This window comes from Lactuca sativa, chromosome 8 (assembly GCF_002870075.4).
Source record: "Lactuca sativa cultivar Salinas chromosome 8, Lsat_Salinas_v11, whole genome shotgun sequence".
NCBI lineage: Eukaryota > Viridiplantae > Streptophyta > Magnoliopsida > Asterales > Asteraceae > Lactuca > Lactuca sativa.
The window spans coordinates 209,835,299-209,861,085 of NC_056630.2; the positions used below are offsets into that span (position 1 = coordinate 209,835,299).

Sequence of the window (25,787 nt, forward strand, 5' to 3'; positions counted from 1 at the left end):
CCCCTAAATATTAGAAAGTGGGGCCATGAAACTCACCCTAGTAGCGTGATTTTATGTTATCTAAGCAAAACGGTCAGCGTGCTAGATCGTCGGGGCTTGGGATGCAAAATGGCCTCAGCAAAGGAGAGAAGGAGAAGAAGTTTAGGTGTAAGAATGGCTGAAGTCGGACCTGCTATTTATAGTAAGGATTTTAGAAAATCATGTTGTGAGTTTCATAAGGCTCACGTCGTGAGTCTTGCATGATCATCCCGTAGTCTTGCCATTTGCGTCCCTAGCTTCGGAAGGTGGCCATGTGACTCCTCACGGCGTGAGATATTTTTGCTCACGTCATGAGTTTGGATCTAATCCCCTCGCAACCTCGTCACACACCTTCTAGATTCCGAGATATGGATAAATGACTTCTCACGTCTTGAGTCCTATGCTCACGTCGTGAGCTCAGTCAGATTAGGGTTTTTGACAGCTGAATCTTCGGAAGGTCGTAACTTTCACATACGAACTCCATTTTTGACGTTCTTTATAGGCACGCGTAGGTATTTAAGAGTATTACAACTCTCTTTTAGACTTAAATAGCTAATTCTAAGTCTATTTTAAATTCCTTTTATTATAGATATTTATAGTGTTCGGTTTATCATAACTTCTTCATGCGAAGTCAAAATTCAGACGTTCTTTATATTTTTGGAATCGTATGCACATATACTTTGAGTTGCATCATAAAGAAAGTTCATATTTGTATTAGAATTTATCATGAAATACATAGTACATTTATCACATTACATGATTAGCATAATCACATGTGATTGTTATTGACCTATTTTGGCTAGTGTTACATTCTCCCCCCGTTAGAACAATTTCGTCCCGAAATTTGTATTGTGGATAAGGTTTTGTCAAATAGTTGGGGGTATTTTGCTTTCATCTGATCTTCATTTTCCCAAGTAAATTCAGGTCCTCGTAAAGAGTTCCACCGAACTTTCACTATGGGAATACGACTTTGCTTTAATCGTTTGACTTCTCGATCCATGATGTCAACAGGTTCTTCTACGAAGTTGAGTTTGGTATTGACTTGTATCTCGTTGAGAGGTACAACAAGAGTGTCATCGGATAGACATATTTTGAGATTTGATACGTGAAAAACGTCGTGTACATTACTTAGCTCTTGAGGCAACTTGAGCAGGTATGCGACAGAACCAATTCTTTCTAGAATTTCAAAAGGTCCTATATATCGTGGGTTTAGTTTGCCTCGCTTCCCGAATCGAATTACACCTTTCCAAGGAGAGACTTTCAACATTACTTTATCTCCAACTTGGAATTCTAAAGGCTTACGTCTTACGTCAGCATAGCTCTTTTGACGATCACGTGCAGCCTTTAATCGATCCTTAATTTGCACGATCTTTTCGTTTGTCTCGTGGATTATTTCTGGTCCAGTACGTAAGGTATCGCCTGTACGTTCTTTGTCCATCTGCATATCTCCAACTTTTACCCAACATACTGGGGAACGACATTTTCGTCCATAAAGAGCCTCAAACGGTGTAGCCTTGATGCTAGTGTGATGACTATTGTTGTAGGAAAACTCAATTAACGGTAAATGAGTATCCCACGCATTTCCAAAGTCTATTACACAGGCTCGGAGCATATCTTCTAAAGTCTGAATGGTTCTCTCACTCTGACCATCTGTCTCTGGATGGTAAGTTGTACTCATGTCTAGACGTGTTCCTAAGGATTATTGTAGAGATTACCAAAATCGTGAAGTGAATCTATTATCACGGTCAGAAATTATAGAATTTGGAACTCCATGCAATCTGATAATTTCCTTAAGATAAACTCTAGTCAGTTTCTCCATCTTGTCGTTCTCCTTAATTGGTAAGAAATTGGCGGACTTAGTCAATCTATCGATTATCACCCAAATAGTGTCGGACCCACTAGGAGTTTTAGGTAACTTAGTGATGAAGTCCATTGATATCTGCTCCCATTTCCATTCAGGTATTTCCGGTTGTTGAAGTAAACCTGAAGGCTTTTGATGTTCTGCCTTCACTCTAGAATAAGTCAAACATCTGCTCACATAAGTAGCAATTTTTGTCTTCATGTTTGGCCACCAATAATGTACTTTTAAATCTAAGTACATTTTGTCAGAACCTGGATGCACGGAATATCTAGACTTGTGGGCTTCTTCTAAAGACCAAGTCCCTGATTTTACCAAACCTAGGCGTCCAAAATCGGTTCATAAAGTATTGTATTCCGTCATCTTTTCGTATAAGTTGCTTTTCCATTCCTCGCAAAGCTTCGTTCTTGATATTTTCTTCTTTTAGAGCATCAAGCAGAGCTTTTCTAATTTGTGCGGTAAAGTTAGAATGGATAGTTATAGTTAATACTCGTACCCGTCGAGGTTTAATATATTCTTTCCGGATCCGCTACGATGTTTTCCTTTCCGGGATGATAACGAATCTCACATTTGTAATAATTCAACAATTCAACCCATCTTCTTTGTCTCATATTATGATCTTTTTGGTCGAAGATGTGTTGGAGACTCTTGTGGTCGGTAAAAATAGTACACTTAGTACCATATAAGTAATGTCTCCAAATTTTTAGTGCAAAAACTACAGCTCCCAATTCACGATCATGGGTAATGTAATTATTCTCATGCACCTTACTTTGTCGTGATGCATAGGCGATAACTTTTCCTCTTTGCATCAACACATATCCCAATCCTTAATTTGATGTGTCACAGTACACGACGAAATCTTTTGTTCCATCTGGAAGGGTTAGGATTGGTGCACTACACAATATTTGCTTCAGTTTCTGAAAAGCAACTCCTTGTTTGTCTTCCCAGTTGAACATCGTATTTTTCTGGGTTAGTGTTGTAAGTGGCTTGGCTATTTTGGAGAAATTCTCTCTGAATCTTCGGTAATAGCCAGCAAGTCCTAGGAATTGACGGACCTCTGTTGGCGTCTTTGGTGCTTCCCAATTCCTGATTGCTTCAACTTTGGATGGGTCAACATGAATCCCTTCGTTGCTAACTACATGACCTAAAAATTTTACTTCTCTAATCCAAAACTCACATTTGGAGAATTTAACGTACAACTTTTCTTTCCTTATTAGTTCCAAGATTATTTGCAGGTGTTGACCATGTTCTTCCTTGGTTCATGAATATTTCAATATATCATCGATGAATACGATCACGAATTTATCCAAGTATGGTTTGCAAACACAATTCATGAGATCCATAAACACTGTTGGGTCATTGGTTAATCCAAAAGACATAACTAAGAACTCATAATGACCATAACGAGTTCTAAATGCTGTTTTTGGAATGTCGTCTTCTTATACTCTGAGTTGATGGTATCCTGATCTAAGATCTATCTTTGAGTAGTATCTAGATCCTTGTAGTTGATCAAATAAATCATCAATTCTTGGAAGTAGATAACAATTCTTGATCGCTAGCTTGTTCAGCTCCAGATAATCAATACACATTCGAAAGGATCCATCCTTCTTCTTGACAAACAAGATTGGTGCTCCCCAAGGTGAAAAACTTGACCGGATAAAGCCTTTGTCAAGAAGTTCTTGTAGTTGGCTAGAAAATTCTTTCATTCTAGATGGAGCCAACAGATAAGGAGATTTTGCTACTGGTGTTGCTCCTGGAATTAAGTCGATTCGAAACTTGACTTGTCGGACGGGAGGTATTCCAGGTAGATCTTCAGGAAACACGTCAGGGAAATCAAATACTTGAGGTATGTCCTTGATTTCTTTTGTCTTTCTCTTCCTATCTACAATGTGAGCTAATAATACGCTACATTTCTTATGTAGATATTTCTGGGTCTTAGTACAAGAGATGACTTTGAGGTTCTTCCCAAATTTATCGCCACAGATAATCAGAGCTTCGCCGTTTGGTAAGGGTAGTTGTATGGCTTTCTCATGACATAGAATTCCGGCGTGGTGTGAAGATAACAAATCCATGCCAATTATAACATCAAAACTACCAATAGGCATTGATATGAGGTTGACATAAAAAAGGTAGTTATTAAGAGTTAACATACATTTTTCTAGGATTTCATGTGTTTTCTCAGTTTGACTGTTAGCGATTTCTACTTCATAGATTTCTTTTAATATGCTTGACTTATGACTTAACAATTTTCTAAATGTCGGAGTTATAAAACTTCAATCTGCTTCAGAGTCAAAGCGTATAGAAGCATATAAATTATCTATAAGAAACGTACCAGATACGACCGAAGGGTCTTGGATAGCCTCTCTGCTTCCAATCACAACACCCTGCCACGTCCTATGCCTCCTTGACTCCTTAATTTTGGAAATTCTTTCTTGATATGTCCAACCTCCCCACACTCGTAGCATTTTCTTCCTTCACCACAGCCTGTCCCATTATTGGTTGTTGATCGACTGTTGTAGGTGTTGTGCTCCTACAGTAACTAGCAGTATGCCCTTTTTTCTTGCACTTCATGTAGACAAAACAGTCACCTGCATGATGACGGTTGCACTGATTGCACCATGAAGATTTTGGTTGAGTAGGTACTGTTGTGGTGGCTATGTAGTTGGTTGCCACTTCTTGTCTTTTCTCAGATGACTGTTTGGGATTCTTCCTATTAAACTTGCGCTTGTTTGTTCTAGATTTTGGAGACTCAGCCTTTGAGACCATTTATGTTCCTTGGATCTCTGTGAGGGTTAGCTGATGAGCTATCCTCTTGGTGTTGTCATAAGTCGTAGGCTTTGATGCTAAATCCCAGATATATCGCTCAATCTTTTTATATTCAGGGGTTACAAGTGCTGGACACATTACAACAAGATCATTAAATCTAGCGGTATAAGCTTTTATCTCTGAACCCTTCATAGTTAGGGTCCACAATTCTTGTTCCAGTTTATGTATCTCCTCCCTAGGACAATACTCCTCTACTAGCATCATTTTTAGCTCCTCCCATTTCATGGAATTTGCAGTATCAATTCCCATTGTATTCACATGGCTATTCCACCATGTAAGTGTTGAGTCAGCGAAAGTACATGCTGCAAATCGTACTTTACAATCATCTGGACAAAAGCTTATTTGAAAGACGGATTCTGTCTTTTCTATCCACCTTGTCAAATTCACTACCCCTTCATTTCCATGAAAGATTTTTGGCCTGCAATTCATAAAATCTTTGTAGGTACATGTTCTAGCGGTCCCTACATGGCCTTCATTTCGAACTCCATCTCTTGTGACATTAGATAGAGCCGCATCAATTCTTTGAGCTATGATTTCTTCAAGTTGTACTGTACATATTGAGGGGTTTATTTCTGGTGGTGGTTGTGGTTGTTGTTGTTGTGGTGCTGATGGTCGGTTAGGCTTTAGCCGATTACTCCTTCTAGACATTTTGTTTTAGTTCCTATTATAAATAATAAGAATTTTTATGAGTTTTGTTAATCATTTAATACACGAGTACTAAATACTCTAGTTATTATTCACAGTGTAAAACATAATAGACAACATAATGATTACTGTAACGTATGCTTCATATTATTACTAGTGCTTCCATATTTTTATTTAGGTTTATAAGAGAAAAGTTTCTATAAACATTGCAAAATTTGCAAGGTTTTCAACATCCTTGCTATAAACTTTCCTCTTTTCGCCTTAACTAGTCTGATTTTCTCTATTTACATAACCACTAGTTGTAGCTTATCTACCAGAAACTTAAGTGATGACCCAGCACGTCAATGACATTAACCACTTGCTCTTAAAGTGCTTGAGTTCTCTGCTCAAGACTTCCGGTGCATTCTTCATTTCTTGAGGTTTGATTGTAGAGCTCTAACTCTGTAATCCTGGCATCGTCAGTAATCATGTCATTATAAGAAAATTTTATACGATGATGGACATCCATCATCGATTCCTGATCTTGTGTCCTTTGTCCTTCTAGCCTTCGCACTCTTCCAGAGATATGAGTAGCCCTCCCTTCGACAATTTCCATCTTATCTTCAATTTTCACACTTTTCTCAAACAATTAAGATAAAGTGTTATCTTCATAAGAATGTGGGACATGTGGTCGAGATGATTGACCAGTCTCAAACATCTTAACAGCTTTTTCTTCCGCCACCCATCTATCAACTATTTGTGCGATTCGTGCAGGTTCATCTTGAACTCTATGACTTCCTGAAGATGTTTCCTTCTAACTCTTCTTAAGCTTTTTCCATATCGGTATAGATTTACGTGCAGTGCGTTTCATTTTTACTCCTCCTGGAACTTTACGGTAAAGAGTGTTCAGTTGTGGTAGAGATGATGCCACCGACTCTATCTCCTCCATGGATTCACTTTGTTACATTGGTTCGCTCTCTTCCCATTCGTTGGAGGGTAAAGGTGCTCCATCATCAGAAGGTATTGCATGAAAGGTGGTTGGATTTACAGGGTAGTAAGGATCGCCTACCATCATAGGGAATGAAACTTCCTCTTCTTCATCCGTATCCTCAATGATTATCCATTCTCGTGAATGTGCCATGTCAGATTCCTATACATTTTGGATCTCCAAGAGTTTAGTCTATCATATATTTCTCCCAAATTAAATATTTCATATGATCTGATCATAATAAAATGTAGTTGCGCACCTACACCTAGTTGTGATAGGATCTATGCACATATAAACTTTAGTTGGAGTATTTGATGTAAATCCTTGAGATCAAAAACATTCCGGGTATAAAGGTGTATTCTCATCGCGGGTCTGAGTCTTTATATATGACTCTATGTTCTTATTTATTGTATTCACGCTTTTACTATTGTTTGTTACCTCAGTTCTATCAGATAAGGCTCCGGCCAGTCAGGACTGTCGAAAGGGCAGGATCATTTTAGCATATAGCCATTCTGAAATCCAGCAACCCAAATCGACATGTCTATCCTTGTCACCGCTCCCGTAAGTAGTCCTTCAGTAGAATAATTAATAATACTTTTTATTTATAGGCTAAGGGATATACCAAAACCTAATAGATTAAGTCCTAATACTATAGATGTGCTTTCCTAAGAAAGTACCAGTTCACTATAGTTAATAGCTCTGATACCAATATATCACACCCCGGCCGTCGGCGGAAACACCGGGTAGCGTAACGTCATTTTTCGTATCACAGTTATATAACATACATTGAACAATACTAAAGAAAATACATACCTTTATTGATGATTGAAAGTTACATTATTGTTTTCCTAGTATTTATTACATAATATCCGACAATGGCATACTTCTTAATAAACAGAAAGGTAATAGTAAAACTTCTCCTATTCGAATACATACCAGCTTTTCAATTTCCTGAAAACACATGCATTTTAAAAATACGTCAACATAAAGTTGGTGAGTCCACAGGTTTTGACTCCATAAAATAATACATTTTCACACATTTAAAAGTATAGTTTTGAAAGTATCACTTTGACTCTCCAACACTTAGTATGTATATTAGGTATAATAGTATACTTACCAGTTAAGTGTTATACCTAAACATTTCTCAATCCTAAGGTATAAGTAGGGGAAAACTTATACTTAACATTAATACTTGTATACGACAAGGTATAATGTTTCTAACAATTTGCTACCATGATCCTATAACCGCTGCTATGACATAATACTTTGATAGAACACACTCATGATTTACCATGAGAAACAAACACACTCATGATTTACCATGAGAAACAACACCGTACGCTTCATCGACGCCGGAACAATAACAAATAAAAGGATAGTTCATCACTTGCTTTTGGTTGAATGTAGCTAACAGTCACAAGTGGGTTGGTCAACCCGTTTACTAATTATACACGAATTCCTCGCTCACACGGGATTAACGGTTACAGTTCAGAGGATTTCCGCTAAGATCCCCAATCTTAGTTGATGAATACAATTACTCATGTAGACTTTGACGGCTTCCTATAGCTCTAACAACAAAAGCATCTTCATGTCTAAAACCCTATGTTACTAGACTATGGTTTTAAACATTACTTATAACTTCATAATATTTAAGCATCTTCATGTCTAAAACCCTTTGTTACTATATACTATCATATAGACATAACAATAACATATATATATATATATATATATATATATATATATATATATATATATATATATATATATATATAATATCTAGCATGCGTTTTCCCCTGAAATATTAGAAAGTGGGGCCGTGAAACTCACCCTAGTAGCAAGATTTTATGTTATCTAAGCAAAACGGTAAGCGTGCGAGATCGTCGAGGCTCGGGATGCAAAATGGCCTCAGCAAAGGAGAGAAAAAGAAGAATTTTAGGTGTAAGAATGGCTGAAGTCGAACTTGCTATTTATAGTAAGGATTTTAGAAACTCACGTCGTAAGTTTCATAAGGCTCATGTCGTGAGTCTTGCATGATCATCCCGTAGTCTTTCCATTTACATCCCTTGCTTCGGAAGGTGGCCATGTGACTCCTCACGTCGTGAGATATCTATGCTAACGTCGTGAGTTTGGATCTGATCCCCTTGTAGCCTCATCACACACCTTCTAGATTCCGAGATATGGATAAATGACTTCTCACGTCGTGAGTCCTGTGCTCACGTCGTGAGCTCATTCAGATTAGGGTTTTTGATAGCTGAATCTTCGGAAGGTCGTAACTTTCACATACGAACTCTGTTTTTGACGTTCTTTATATGCACACGTAGGTATTTAAGAGTACTACAAGTCTCTTTTAGAATTAAATAGCTAATTCTAAGTCTATTTTAAATTCCTCTTATTATAGAGATTTATAGTGTTCGGTTTATCATAACTTCTTCATGCAAAGTCAGATTCAGGCGTTCTTTATATTTTTGGAATCTTATGGACGTATACTTTGAGTTGTATCATAAAGAAAGTTCATATTTGTATTAGAATTTATCATGAAATACATAGTACATTTATCACATTACAGGATTAGCATAATCACATGTGATTGTTATTGACCTATTTTGGCTAGTGTTACAACTAAGGAGTTAGAATAATTTAATATATTGCTATTACTCGTAGGAGATCTCTAGAAACATTGTTTTTCATTTTATGCATTGTAAGGACAAGCTCCAAATTATCGTTTATTTTCAATAAAAGTGAAATTTTGGTTTATCTGGTTGCCTTATTTATATTTCCTTGCAATGACATTTATAAAAGTTTTTGTTATATTTCTAGTATTAGAAATATTAATTGTGGATTTGATTCTTATGATATTGCTTATGGTATTGTCATAATTGACCAAATGAAAAGAAATCTCATCACCAACTGGACAAATACCTAGTGTTGTACAAGTTACATTGTATAGTATATGGGAATCTTGTTCATTAGAAAATTATGAAAAATTCATTGATAATATGTTTATGTGAGTCAAGTGAAAGAATAATGGATCTAGTACATGTTGATATGAACTCTTCAGATCCACCACAAAGAACGATAACTCTATCCGTCATGATTTACTGATATTTTAGTAAATATGGTTGTGTTTATAAGATTGAGCATAATTCTGATACTTTGAAAAAATTCAAAGAGTAGTAGAATGAATAGGAAGAATCTATGAGGCAAAAAGATAAAAAGTTTCTCCAATCTGAAAGGAAAGGAGAGTACTTTAGTATTATGTTTTATGGTCGTCTTAGTAATTGTGAAATTGTATCACAATTGACTCCTCCAAGAACACCTTAGTGCAATTGTATGAATAAGAAGAGGAATGAAACAATTTTTGGAAATAGTTTGATCAAATATGAGTCGGACTTTATTCCAATCAACTTTTAGAGTAATAGTCTAGTAACTACAAATTATATCTTGAAACTCATTTCTAACTAAGAAGATTGAAAACACCTCGAAATATGTGGAGTAAAGATGTTTTCCTTACTCTGGCACATATAGAATTAATGTTGTGATGTTTTTCGTTAATCGAGAAACAAAGGATAAAATGAGACCTATTATGTGAAGTGTTTTCTTGTATGGAATCCACATAAAATTTTGAATATTTGTTTCATCTTGTCAAGGAATGTTCCTTGACAGAAAAAACATATGACAACAAGTTAGTGGAAGTCGTATTGATCTTGAGAGTTTTAATATTTAATTAACAATAAACCTTTTAGTTATCACTAGCACGAGACCTGAGGTTGATAACCTATCATGTTTGGTTGACACATTCTTATTTTGTGTGCGCTTCAAGTTGAGTTGACAATGCTTATGAATTCTATGTTTTCATTTAACTGAAAAATCAAAAGGTATGTTGGTCAGTGAATGAACATTGATCAATATGGATAAGCTGCTAACAACATGGAAGCAATGGTAGGCCCTTGAGCTACCAAAGGACAAGAAATTTAGAATTATGAAGTTCAGTCCATGAAGGAAAGCTAAATTTGAATTTGGTTTGTTATAAACCTTATCTTATGATTGTAGGTTGCAAATTATAGATTCACATGGATGGAAATGTATGCACCTTGAAATCTATGTGGTTGCAAATTATCTTATGAAGTCCAATTGATTTATGGGTACATGTCAAAGATAGTGGGATCATAACTGATTTATGGGTACAATTCAAGATTATTGCTTTCTAGAAGTCCAATTGATTTATGGGTACATGTCAAAGATAGTGGGATCATAATTGTTATGCTAGTATAGCATGTTGATAATATTATTCATAGGGAACAAGGTTCTCAATTTGCAGGCTTTAAAGTTGGGGGATTGTTTTGCTATGATAAACTTAAGGGAGAGGGCACTCATACTTCGTTTCAAATTTAAAGGTTCAAATTACATAGTTTAATCGAACTTAGTCGTAGACATGTGTGAATATCATGTTGAAATGGTTCAACATAGGAAATTCCAAATATGAAAATATTATAGCAAGAGAGTGAACATATATAAGACATAATGAATCCAGTCACATATGCTTTGGATATAAGATTGACTACATATGCTGTAATATTCACTTATACTGCCTTTCCAAATGCCTTGAGCATTGAGAGGAAAAAGGATTAGAATTTTTTGTGTGACTAGAGTTGTTAAACAATTGTCAAGAACAGTATGAGGTTCACTGAAGATTGTTTGCTTGTGGATAGTTGGAAGTATGGTATTGACTTGGATGGACCATAGTGACATGATTATGGATTGAGATGATTCTTGATCAGAATTGATGGTCACATGGGAATGTGGAAATGTTTCCATAATGGGAGTTGATTTTTAAATCTACATGTAAGTTGGAAAATTTAATGCAAGAGAAGTGTTCAAGGAGTATACCTTGAATTTGAACCTTCATTATCATGGAATTGATTCTAGTAACAAAGTTTTAATAAAACATTTTGTAATATCGTTGGCTCAGTCTCTGTGAATTTGAAGCCTCGACATCACAAAAGGTCAATGCATGTAAGGTTGGAATTTCAATACATTTTAGATGGTGACAAGAATTTGGAATTATGAAATGAGCATCATTGGAATAATGTCCAGTTGATCTGTTCACAAAGGAAGGACCATAGAGAGGCATAGTATGCATGTTCAAAACATGGCATGACCAATGCTTAATTCAAGTGGTTAGTTGATTACTCGAAACATTATACAATGAATAAAGTCTTAATTATTATGGTAATTAAATAATGAGAGTTTTATGTATATTCAATAGTTTTAAGACCATAGTTAATTAGTTTATCATTATGCTTCACTTTTCATGTTTTACTTCCCGAATAATTTAATTATTCAAATTCAACAGTCGTTCATACTTTTAGAAGTAAGTAGTGAATTAAGACTATCATGAATTGAATTGTAGATTGTCTACAGAGTTTTAGACATAGCAATGGTATTGCTACAATGTTCATGAGTACTTTGAAATGAAGATTTAAGTATTAGTTAAACCCACGCTCAAAGAATTTCTTCATGGAATTTATCATGAGTAATTATAAGATGATAATATCTTATAATCGTAAAACGGAGATATATGAGTTGTAGTTTACAAGTCGGTTGTGCATTGATAATACATAAACGCATCAATAACCTGATATTATAAAACGTATTGTCATGCATGATTTGATGAGTAAATGGTGCAAGCATATATGTCAAAGTTTATTCGTTCCTTTTGCCCTAATGGGAAAAGCGATATCTTTGGGGCCCCTCGGTGATTTAGTGTTAACTTACAGTGTAGATCTCGGCCATGACTAAATTGATGTGTTCAGTTAGAAATTCTATGTCATTACAAATTAGAAATCAGGAAATAAAGTCTTGGACAATGATATTGATTCTATTCCATGTCTCGTGTTCGAATGATATCTTGCAAAATGGAGGATTATATGATCACTTATCTCAGGACACATAACTGACTGGGTCAGAGTTCAACAAAGGCTTTTGGAAGCTACAATTTGCCGATCAATTCAGAATTTATACAAACAATTATAGTTATAAACTTATCCAAGTGGGAGACTATTGGATTAGGTTTCTAAGTGCGTAACTAAAATTGGTATATACTTGAATTGATAGTAGCACAGTCCTTTTGGGCTACCCTCAAACCTAGCAATTAGGCAGGATGACTTTGAGAGAGAGATTAATACTTTATGTGAATAATAAATTAAATAAATGGTTTATTAACGCGTTATGAAAATAATATATTAACTAGAAATCATATTATTTAATTAATAATTAATCAGAAATTAATTGGAATTGATTTTGGGATTAATTGGATTAATTAAAAGTATAGGGACTGTTTGGTTATTTATTGAGAGTTGAGGAAGGAAGGCTTTAGAACCTCATGGAATGAGGTGGAAGAAAAATCATCTAAGTTAAGGCCCAGATGATTTTGTCCAAGGCTCCTTGGATGAGGGGATTGGGCTGCTTGGTCACCAAGCAAGGGAATCTAGGGCTTATCCCTTAAACCCTAGTTTTAGCTACAGTTATCTTCAACTATATAAGGAACCCTTAACCCCTTTCTTCGTGAAATCCTTCCCTCTAGAAGCCTTGGACGAAAATTGCTTCTCCCCTTTCCTATCTCTTAAGTTATCCTATTCCTATCTTAGGCGTGATTCCATTACAGACACAACATTTATGGTGCTAGCTTCCAAGATATTTTCAAATGGAATTTCTAGTTGTTTGCTATAACAAATAAAAGGTATGTAATCCTAAAACCCTCTCCTTTATTTTTTGAAAATAACCTACGATTTCTAGGGTTCCTTTTGATGTTCTTAGTTATAGTTTCAATAGAGAAAACACAAATCCTATTTAGGTTGCATGCAAACTTAAGGGTTTTATTTTTGTTTGTTTACCTAAATCCCATCAAAATCGGGCTCGGGACTGCTCCTAAGGGGATCTACTTCGAGAACAGAGTGAGAGAGAACTTGACATGTGTACTGGAATGGTCTGCTTAGCCTCCCTATTTATAGTCATGGATTTGGGGTGCGCGGCGCAAAAATCTGCACACGTCGCGCATGACAATCATAGCTCCATCCAGAGAAGGTCATGTGTCATGTCCCAAATTGGCCACATCACTCGTAATCTATTCGAATCTGGTGTCAGGTGCGTGGCATACGGCGACGCGCACCTGGTGCTCAGGAAAAGATTTTGAAAAAATCATAACTTCTTCGTGCGAGCTCATATCTAAGCTTCTCTATATCTATTAATGATCTCAATGGCTACTACAACTCTCCTATAGGTTGTTTTGGCTAGTTTTGACTTTCATTTTTATACCTAATAGGGGTAAAAATAGATGATTTTACAAAAGTCATATCTCTCTCATACGGATCCTATTTTCGGAAAACTTTGTCCTAAAGTTTATATCTTGAGGAGTACTACGAAACTCCTTTTTGCACTTTTAGTCAAAACTCAACCAATCTCTAAGTACCATTTTGGTGTAATTAGTTTTAATTATGCGGTTGATTTCTATTTCTATAAAATGCATAATTCTTTCCTTTGGAGTCAGATTTTTACAAATCTTATATCCATGAGATCACGTTAACGAGTACTATACAAGTATGTTAACCAGCCTAGAAAACGGTACAATTTTCCGGATGCTAATTTTTGAGCCTAATGGACATTTTAACAAATTAATGTAATGGCACATTTGACTCTTAATATCTTAAAAATCATATATTACAATACTAAGATATTACATACATTATCCTAATGGTGATCAGTGATGGAAACCTCTCGGTTGTCACACCTCAGGAACTCCCCAATCATGGTTGCCTCTAACATTAAGAATTTCATGCAAATGCATAATCAAAACTATAACACTCCAAATCAGGTATTACTCTTTAGACCCTTGAAAAGGAAAAGATGGCATAAAAGGTCCCATAGTACGCGGGGCGTACTCAAGGAGTATGCTTAGCGTACTAAGGATACATGAACGTGGAGGGTGGCCGCGTACGCAGGGCGTACGTATAGGTACGTGGGGCGTACGCAACAGAGGACCAAAACCCTAATTCTCAAACTTGACACCTATTTAAACACCCTTAAGGCTCTTGGACCAAACCCTAATTGGCCTCCATAGTCTCATTTCTCCCTTCTACACCAGAGATACCTTGTGAGAGTGTTTTTGAGCTTAAGGAGTGTATTTCTGGCCATTTTAAAGTTCATTCAAGAAGAAGGAATTGCTAAGCAAGCTTGGAGTGGCATTAGGCTTCAAGAATCTGCATCTAGTTCACCTTGAAGAACTTCTGGAGGTATAAAGCTTTGATCTTGCCATCTTATTCATTAGATTTAGTTAGGGTTCTCTATATTGTCCCTTTAGTTGGATTTGGACCTGCTCTTGAGAATTAAGCAACTCTAGAGACCGAAATGGTTAGATCTGAGATTTGTGAGCATGCTAGATGCATAAAGGTGCTAGCTTGAGTAGTATCGAGACTCCATGCATGATTTTGAAGCTTTATATGAAGTCCTAATGTGAAGAATGTAGTTTTTAAGTCCCATATAGCATGTAATTCCCTAAGACGTTTTAATAAGCTCAGATCTGATATTGAACATTAGAACATCGAGTATTAAGCACTTAATGGAAAAAGGTGCTTAATCTATTTGTACGTTGGGCGTAACTTAGAGTATGCAGCGCTTACAACTGAGGGACTCAGCACGCTGTGCGTACCAGGGTGGTACGCAAGGCGTACGCACCTTAGATGGGCTCAGACTTGTTTTGGGCTTGTAAGCCGTTGGGCCTTAATTAGTTATTGGGTCTGGTCACCTTTTGAGTTAGTGGGCTAGCTTATCTGTTTTGGGCAATGGATACCATGGTTGGGCTTTATTGGACCATGAGGCCCATTAATGATTTTTAACATGGACTTTGGGCCCATTAGCAAAGGAATACTTTTTGGGCCATTGTGAAAGGACTTAGGGTTTGGGTTCTTCAACTGGATTGTGTTCATCCCTAACCTTGGGTAATGGTATTATTGTTTAGCACGGGTGGTTACAGACTGTTAGGAGAGCTGCTTTCAGATTCAGTAGACAGAGGTGAGTCTCCTCACCATACCAATGGGTCTAAGGCACCAAGTCCAACCCATTTTATGATATGTGGTACACTAGCTGAAGTTGTATTATGTGGCATGATAGTTGGTTATGTGCGAGGAAGTATGCTAGTTGTATATGTGGTATGCTTGTATGGAAGACCATGGGAGAGCCCATGGCACCTGGATGTAAGACCATGAGGAGAGCCCATGGATTTCCTATTAAAGACCATGGGAGAGTTCGGATGTAAGACCATGTGGAGAGCCCATGGTTTTCTTATTAAAGACCATGGGAGAGCCCATGGAACTTGGGTGTAAGACCATGTGGAGAGCCCATGACATCCTAGAGTAAGACCCTGGGGACGAGCCCACGGCATCCCTATATGTTGTATGCATGGCTTATGTGGTTTATGTAGCTTTTATAGCTAATATGATTATATGTTTATGTGGATTTGTGTGGGGTATGCTCTAGAAAATCACTAAGCATTAACTTACAGTTTGTGGATTGCCCCGGGTTTGTTGGTTTACAAAATAAACCAGTACAACCTCAACCCAACCATACTATGTTGATATATGTAACAAACAAACATATAACCAACAAAAAGATAATCATATAGATTTAACAGATCACTACAACATACCAACCTCCTAAACCAGGATACATAATCCATTGGGCCGACATTGGTGCCTTCGAACGCTAAGTACAATGATGAATCTCACCTCACAGCCTAAACAAATAGCAGAAAAGAAGGTTTCTCCAACTGTTGCCTATACCAATCACCTATACATATAACAATGACCTAAACTTAGTCTACCACTCAAAATACCCAGAATGCCCGTAGATCAAACTTGGTTAAACCCGAGGTCAAAGGTCAAAGTTAACAATTTAAAAGTTAAGGAATGCCAAGGTTGACTGTGTATGCCCAACGTACTCAGCCATTATGCCAAGCGTGATCAAGACTTCAGCCAACAATATGGAACACTAACCACATACGCGCAGTGTACCACTTGGTACGCCCTGTGTATGCCGACTGAACCCATTCCTTCTCATTAAGTGCTAATTCCTCAAGGACTTTCCATCCAAACTCATATCTAGTCCCAAAACATTTTATTAAGTCATAAAGTTTCCACATTTATGGCTTTCCATGGCTAGAAAGGGTCCAAAAGCTAAAACCCTAACTTAATAATCCATTAAGACATCATAACTCTTGCATGGAGGGGATAAAAGGACCAAGATCACATCTTTATAATTCCTAATAGCTCCATAATGGATAAAGTTTCCAACTTTATCCATTAGGATGGTCTAAACAACCAAGATCTAGTCTTTAAGTCTCAAAGGGACTAAAAACGCATCTTACTCAACTTAATCCATTGAGTCCAAGTCTCCAACCTTCATATCTGAATTAATATGATGTTTAGATGGATAAAGTTTCCAACTTTATCCATAACAAGGTTACAAAATTTCAAGATATAACTTTATGCACTAACGTGACCAAAAAGCTCATAACACCCAAAACTAGCTAGATCTAACAAATGCATCATCAAGATTCAAGCTTTATACCTTCTAGAGTTGAGAAAAGTAATGTAATCTTTGGATCCACAAGCTTGAGCTTCAACAATCAACAAACTTGAACTTATCTTTCATCTAAAATGCACTCAAAACACATAGAAAGGCTCAATATTTGTTTTAGGGGGCTAGGGTTTCGAGTTGGAGGCTCAAGAAGGTGGAGGCTGATGTTAGAAAGGACACCAAGGGGTTAGAGTGCTTAAATAGGGCTCAAACCCACGAAAATAAGGTTTTTACATTGCGGCGGTACGCCGAACGTACTAAAAGTTAAGCCCAACGTAACACCCTAAAATAGCAACTCCTTCAGCTAGTATGCCTAGTGAACTCCTGGTGTACGCCCAACGTACTGCCACACTCTTGTTTTTTTAGCTTAACTTCCAACATCCACAACTTCTTCGTTCCAACTCCATTTTCGATGATCTTTATATCTACGGAAAGGTATCGACGAGTTCTACAATTCTATCTTGATACTTATGACTAAAAACATCTCAAACTAAAATCCTTAATTATGTAAAAAGCCCGAAACATAACCCTTCCCATTTTACCCTTTAGCTTCCATCGAACAATCCAATGTTTAAATCACTTATCCAACATCATACACCTCCAAAAGAGTCTAAACTCTATTCCCTTGAAACCCAAGGCCTTACACAGTCGAATTACGGTCCACAAATCCTGAATTAATAAATGTCCCGAAACAGGATGTTACACATACACACACACACTCTCTCTCTCTCTCTCTGTGTCTCTCTTTCTCTCTCTCTCTCTCTCTCTCTCTCTCTCTCTCTCTCTCTCTCTCTCTCTCTCTCTCTCTCTCTCTCTCTCTCTCTCTCTCTCTCTCTCTCTCTCCAAAAATACATCGGCGATCAATTTATCGTCATATCTATCAGCCTTCTTTCCCGATGAGAAGCCCTATAAGTCGCCGGTTAGTATCTTACCTCACATTGTCGATAAGAATCTTACCTCACACAGCTTCCGTTTCCGCTCTCATTTTGTTAAAAGTTTTGAAACCATATAGAACATATGTGAGGTTTTTTGAATTTAGAGACTAAACTTGAGATTTCAGGATACATAGTGACCATTTATGAAGTTTTTTCTATAAATCTTAACCCTAACTTCAATCTCCAAAATGTATGCATAACAATTTTTTTGTTGCAAATTAGAAAAGGCACAAAAAAAAATTAAAAAAATAAAAAATAAAAAATCATAGCTTTTAAACAGAGAAATCGCATCCGAGGGACTGTAGACCACTATAGAAAAATCATCGGCAATATTTCATCAACTAAATTCATTGAAAGTAATATATATATATATATATACATGTCGAAATCAACTGAAAATCAATGGTTCCATCCTCCATGAACATTAATCATGGACAAAAAAAAAGTCATACACAAATGCAAAACAAAGCCGATTAGTTGTTGGCATACAGAATAACCAAATGATTCTTGAAGATGAGATCTGTTGCAACGGGTACAAACCCTAATTCGCTCCATGCATTTTGGAAGGAAGGAGCGAAGAATTATTAATATCAAGTGAAACAATACGAAATTACAAAATTCACCACGAAAGGATCTGGAATATTTGAGCGTCATCAAACGTGAGATCAGTGTACAATCAATGCTATGCTGTAAAAAAAGATACAATTTTGTGTAACACAGCTTTTTAATATGTTAATTTAACAAATTATCAACTTTTATTCTTTAAAATTTAAATGTAACACGTTCGTTCATTTTGCAAAATAATATCTGTCAATAGTATGAATTAAAAATTATTTTAAATAATTTAAAGTATCTTAACTACATAAAAAATGTAAATATGTCAAAATAGTATTCCATTTACATTTAGATGTTTTACTATTAGAATTATATAGCTATTTTAGATGAATATTATATTACTCATGCCGGCAAATGCTTATATGCAAAAGGAATCGAACTTGATGAATACGGCTATGCCTGGAGATAGTACATATAAACATAAACTTGATGTATCATCAAATTCTTAATGAGCTTGAGTGTTTGTGAAGTCAACTTACAAGAACCAATGATATTACCTCCTACGCCAGTGGCCTTCCATAGAAAAGCAAGATAGATCCATGCCATAATTTTAAATCTCGTTGCTCCAAACTCTACATGTCATTGATAATCATCCAAACTTCATCATCCTCTGTTAAGTTGGGATAATCGGTTTGAGTCAAACAAGGTTTTTTTTTTAGTTCAAAGGGCATTTTAGGAAAGTATCCATATTTAAGGAACAATCGTGTGGTATTTCTTTTATGCATTCAAAACCTTTTCTCAATTTATTATTGTTCAAGTAATTGTTTTGTTTCAATTATTCCATTCTCACGTTTTCCTTCAACATGTTGCATACTTGTTTCTTTTTGCTTGTAAGCAAGTTCCACCCCAAGTAATCTTACACTTGGTATAAGAGCCTAGGGGTCGTCAAGACCTAGGGCAGTCGGTTTCAAAAAAAGTGTAGCCCTTCGCTGCAGGCAGACACAATGAGAATCGGGTTACGTTGAAGGGGGTGTGATTCGGTTTTGATCGCAAGTAGCCCCAGTTTCTCTTGATCTGCCTTGTTCTAAGGTAGCGAGAGACTAACCGAAGGCATGGAAAAGATGAGCGGAAAGACATCAAAGCGGGTGGATTTGATTCGGTTCGTTTTGCGAGTGACGGAAGACGGTAAAGATGGCCGTGACCTTGTCTTGTTGTTCGGTGGAAGATAGCTCTTGAAACAAGCTTGATTATAGAGGTCAGGGTCGTCAAAAGAAGAATAGGATATCGTTGGTTAAAGAAGAATGTTCAATGACGTATCAGGTTTCGATTTTGACTCCAACGAATTATCTGGTGTTTTCAATCAAAGTCAAGTTTATTATTGATGCATATGACGTATGGGAGACGGTTGAATCGAGGGCGTTCGGTGGAAGAAAATCTCGGAATATGATTGATCGACAAATGTATGGTTGTCAAGACATGAGCGGAATGGACAAACAACACGCTGTGAAATTTTGACAGTGGAAGTTAAAATTGAATAGATTTGGATGTTGTCGGGAAGAGGTCATGAATCCGGAAAAAGTCTAGATAATAATGAACGTGTCCAAGGGGATGAGATGTTATATGTTACATGTCTTGTCAACAATCAATAGGATTGAGAAAAGACTTTGGATGTGATCGAGGTGAAGGCCAGGTGTTCGGGAAAGGTTGAGACTCGAGATGGTTCAAAAAGTAGGTGATTAAAGGCTGTTGTGAATGAGAGGTTGACCAAACCGATTAAGGGGGTGATTGTTGGAATAATTGGTTTGAGTCAAACAAAGGTTTTTTAGTTCAAAGGGCATTTTAGGAAAGTAGCCATATTTAAGTTTTTTTTTTATCTCCAACATAGCTTTGGAATTAATTTAGGATACTTATTTGTCTAGTATAAAGATGATCAATCGTGTGGTATTTCTTCTCAATTTGTTATTGTTTAAGTGATTGTTTTGTTTCAATTATTCCATTCTCACGTTTTCCTTCTACCTGGTGCATACTTGTTTCTTTTTGCTTGTAATTGAAGCAAGTTCCAACCCAAGTAATCTTACATGTTACATGTTGTAAAAAATAAACAAAAAAGATGATCAGGTTCCTGCTGCAAATTTAACCAAATCAACTAACTTTGTGGTAATTTATTACATTAGAAAAGAAAGATAAACCGCGACAACCGTATAGAAAATTGATTAGTGTACATACATACGAAACGTAAGAATACTTGGAATTTTATGTCCATTTTGCCGATTTAAGTCAATCTTTGCCACGATATAAATAGCTCCCATATCAAGAAAGGTCTTATGTCGCCAAAACACATGAGGTTTTTAATAAAATTCAAAAAACCAACCACAATCTTTGCCTCATAATAGTAAACATCCAAATCAAATCAAATTTATTTTCTTGTACCACGTTGTGATTTGAATAAAACCCGAATAGGTTTTTCTTGACAACATTCAAGCAACCTACCTATAGAAATCCTTGAAAGAAAATATATCATTAGTCTAATTAAATTTGGTATCACTACCAGACAAGCTCTTCAATGGCCAAATCTACATCTCATTAAGAGGAACAGGAATGAAATATGAGTAAGACGAATAGGAATGATATATGAGAGAGAATCTAAAGCAATATGTAACTATTCTACGAATGGGATTTGATCTTTTGATAAAAGTATATAAGTGTCCTTATAAAACTCTATATGGAAATAGCATAATAATTGTGCGAGACCATCACATCTCACCACTCAAATATCATAATATTATACAAGAAAACAATTATATTAAAAGAAAGAAAGCAACAATTATAGTCGTGGGAATCTTCAATGGCAAAACCATAAGGTTATGATACGATTGACCTATGTACTCAAGTTCCTATGTTCCTAGGCTTTTGTTTATAAAAATTTCAAAACCGCATTCCGAACAAGATTTCGTTTTCTTTTTCTTATTTACATTTTTCCCTAATTTTATATATGGTTCTTTGGGATAAGAATAATGGATTAAGAACAGTTGGAGCCGGTGGAGTTGGTTAGCTTCGTTTCTTTATCTACTTTTTTATAATTTGGTTTCAGTTTTTTAACATTAAAGTTAAAGTTAAATCAGGCACATCCCAAACGGTGAGCATTAGGGGGCGAGTCGACTACTAAATCAAGCAACAATTTTAAGGGCTAACTTTTTTTTGTCGCCCTAAGCCCAAAATATGTTTGGAACAACCCTGAGTTAGATAGCGAGTTGACTACTAAACCAAGCACATACCACCCATTTCGATCAAAGTTTGGTTAATTAACGGTGATTTAATATAGGCAGAATTTCATATACACCCTTCCTAAACAGCTAAATATCGTATTTACCCGGCCTAAACTCTAAATATCGTATTTGCCCTTTCTAATGTTTTTTAATATCATATATACCCAAATCTATATTTTTGTTATTTTTTTATTAATTAATAATTGTTTTTCATAATATTAAATCATTATAATTAAAATACATTCATAATGGACAAGAATACCCTTCCTTCTAATTTCCAATTCACGATTCACAGATTAGCGATCATTAGCGTTATCCCCACAATTCACAATCAAGCCTCTCTTGTCGATACCTCCAGCTTCACGATCGAGCCTTCCCAACACTTCCGATCGTTGCATCCGATTCCACTCAATTGTGCTTCCAGGCGGACCCAACCCTGTTATCGCATACATACACTTCAGGTAATAAAAAACGGATTCCACTCAATTGTTTGATTTGTTCAGCAATTCCTAGCCTTGTTGCAGCTGCAGTAATCAGGATTCTATGATTTTTTTTGTCAATTGAACATTCAATTTGGGATTACAACAGATGAATATGTCACCTACACATCTAGAATCTCGAATTGTTGAAGTCCCTGTATCAGTTTCATAATTCCTTTTCCATATAATTTGTCTAATTTGTCAATGATTCCATTATATCATGAAGAAAACTAATTGATGTCAAAACAAAAGAGACTAACTAGAAAACTAATTGATGTCAAAACATGACTTCATGGGAAGAGACTAATCAGAAAACTAATTTTGATTATGTTGTTGTTTGATTTGTTCAACAGCTGCATATAATTTGTCTAATTTGTATGATGATTCCATCATATTATGAAGAAAACTAATTGTAGTGGTGTTATTTTACCTTTTTATTTGAATCAACTACTCTTAGCTATTGTGTCAATGTTATGCAGTGTTGATATTTGTAGTCGTTTTTTTATACCTTTATATCTTTTTTTTTCTTATCACCGACTTAAAATTATATTTTATAGGCGATACAAACCAATGTTGGAAGATAATTGTCAAACATAAGATATTACCCTTCATGACACATCAAAACCCATATGGGAGAGCAGGGCTACGTCTCCAATAATCGAGTATGTTTATGCGAATATCTTAATGTTAATTCAATTAGACATTTACTAAATTGTATGATTGTTTCTCTAAATAATTTTCAATTTCAGGCCTATATCAACTTCCAAGTTCAAGTTAAAATTGAAATATGGAGATTACTTTCGGCTAACGAAGAATAGTTGTAGGCAAATATATTGCTTTGGCTCTCAAAAATGTATCCACATACACACATTTTTATACTACCTCCGTCCCAAATTGATAGTCCACTTTTGAATTTTGAAGTCTTTTTTCTTCAACTTTGACCTTAAATATTTTTATTTTTGATAGATAATACTTGATGCAAAATATATAAATGAATTGTATTTTAAATGTTTTTTCATTGTTATAAGTTTTATCAAGTAATATATAACACAAATAAAAATATTTAAGGTCAAAGTTAAAGAAAAAAGACTTAAAAAGTCAAAAGTAGACTATCAATTTGGGACGGAGGGAGTACAAGTTTAGTCAACTACATGAAGAAGTGGTTAAACGTTATTCATCAAAGAACAACCCAAAATTTTCAATTTTTTATGTTGACAAGTATGCACCAGAAAAATCCCTTATTGTGCCTTATTATGATGATAAGTTCATGGCTATGCTTGGCATGTATGGAAATGAGAAACAAGTAACCATTTATGTGACAACAGAGAATAACCTCGGCTCTAATAATCATACTAACCATTTGTGTGCCAACAGAGATGAACCACACAATTAGTATGATGCAGACCTTTGTCCTAGTGCAGAAAGTTATCACGGTCATCTCATTTCTGATAATGAAGATGATATAATGAATGATGATGATGTAGTTTACTCATCTAGTAAGAATAGGATAAGCATGAAAGTCGGATCAAAATTTGAAAACGTGGTTGATTTTAGGAGAGCTTTGAACCACTATGCAGTCATAAATGAATTGAACTACTACATTCAAAAAAGCGACCCGACGCGATTCACAGCAAGGTGTGAAAACCTAGAGTGCGAGTGGAGACTTCATGCATCTATTACACAAGATGCAGTTACCTTTGAAGTAAGTGTATACCTTAAGTTATATTTAACATGCTTCATATTAAAAATATATTTATGTTTATTTCAGTTTTTTAGGTTAAGAAAATGTTAGAAGTACATTCTTGCACTCACAGCAACAAGGGTGGCAATAAACGAGCCACTCAAGGATGGATTGCTAATGTAGTTACTGACAAGTTGAAATCTGATGGAGAGGTCTCTCCATATAAGCTTAGAAATTCGATTATGAAAACTTACAATGTTGATGTGCCATACCTAAAAGTTTTTAGAGGGAAAGAGCAAGCTTATACCGACATATATGGTAAGTGGGAAGACTCCTTCATGAAGATGGATGAATTTAAAGAAGAACTATTACTAAGGGGCGAAGGAAGTGTTGTTGAAATTGGCTTTGACATAGTTGGTGGAAAGAAACTTTTCAAAAGGTTTTTCATTTGTTTAGCAGCTTGTTCTAGAGGGTTTGCTGCTGGTTGTCGTTCGTATATTGGTCTTGATGCTTGCCATTTAAAAGGAAGGTTCAATGGTGTATTAGCCGCAGCAACTGGTATTGACGGTAACAATTCTATCTTTCCAATAGCATATTGTGTGCTTGAATCAGAAAACACACAATCATGGACATGGTTTCTTGATTCACTGAAAAAAGCATTTGGGACGCCAAATGGTCTTGTTATCTCATCAGACATGCAAAAAGGGTTAGAAGTAGCCATGATGAATGTTTATCCTAATGTTGAGCATAGGGAATGTATGAGGCACTTATATAGCAACTTCAAAAAACACTTTCGTGGGGACTTCTTTAACAAAAAACTATGGTCTGCTGCCAAAACCTACCGTTCTACCAAGCATAACAGATTATTGAAGGAAATTAGTGATAAAAATGAAGATTTCATTGCATATCTAAATACCAACTACAAAAAATATGGAGTAGAAGCAAGTTTGGTACTACTTCCAAGTGTGATTACATCACTAATAATATTTCAGTAACGATTAATTCTTGGATTGGTAAATTGCGCTATAAACCTGTGCTTGATCTCCTTGATGCAATTAGGGAAAAGATTATGAAACGGTTTGATAAGAAAAGAAATTTGGTGAATACATGGAATGGCACATTGGTTCCTATTGCTAAAAACCATCTTAATGACATCGCTAAGGTAAGCATGTTAAATAATTTAGTTAAATGATTATATTTATTTTAGTTTTTACTTCAATAATTCATATATAATTTTTCATGTAGAACTTGGGTGAGTATGAAGTTACTAGAAGTTCTGAGAATCAAGCTGAAGTGAAGTACAAGGGAACACTTTGGGAGGTCAACCTAGATGAAAGAAAATGTAGTTGTCGATTGTGGCAAGTTCAGGGTCGACCATGTGTACATGCAGCGGCTTTTATTGCGTATATAAGGGATGCTAACTGGGACAAATATGTTGATCCATATTTCACTATAGAGAACTTTAAAGCTACGTATGCTATTCAAATTGCTTCGATGCCCGGACAGGATCAATGGGCGCAAAAAAAATGCAGAGAAAATTTATCCACCTATTACCAAACGCCCACCTGGACGACTAAGAAAAAATAGAATAAAATCATCGGATGAGTCTAAAAGAAGACACAAGTGTTCGCGATGTGGAGAGTATGGACACTTGAAAAGACATGTAAAAATCCAGCATCTCAAAGTTCTGATCAAAATGAAACATCTACATCTAAAAGGTTACGTGGAAAGGATACTAAATCGCATGATGGTTCGGGAGTTTCGGGTTCTACATGAAAAAGTCTCATGAAATTAGTTGGTTTAGAAATTTTTTGTTAGCTTAAGTTGAAAATGTTCTTAGTTAGGGTTTAATTGATGGATTTTTTTTGTTAGTACGTGACATAAATAAATATTTTGTTTTAGTTTTTCTTTCATGGATTTGCATT

The 25,787-nt window shown here is 35.8% G+C and overlaps 1 protein-coding gene across 1 annotated transcript; it reads left to right on the forward strand.

The window, feature by feature from the left end:
- The first annotated feature begins 23,646 nt into the window (after positions 1 to 23,646).
- Positions 23,647 to 25,449, forward strand: LOC111879214 (uncharacterized). Its single transcript, XM_023875686.1, has 4 exons — positions 23,647 to 23,883; positions 23,958 to 24,807; positions 24,855 to 25,024; positions 25,108 to 25,449. Exons 1-4 carry the CDS (start codon positions 23,647 to 23,649, stop codon positions 25,447 to 25,449), a joined length of 1,599 nt encoding a protein of 532 aa, XP_023731454.1.
- The last annotated feature ends 338 nt before the right edge of the window (positions 25,450 to 25,787 follow it).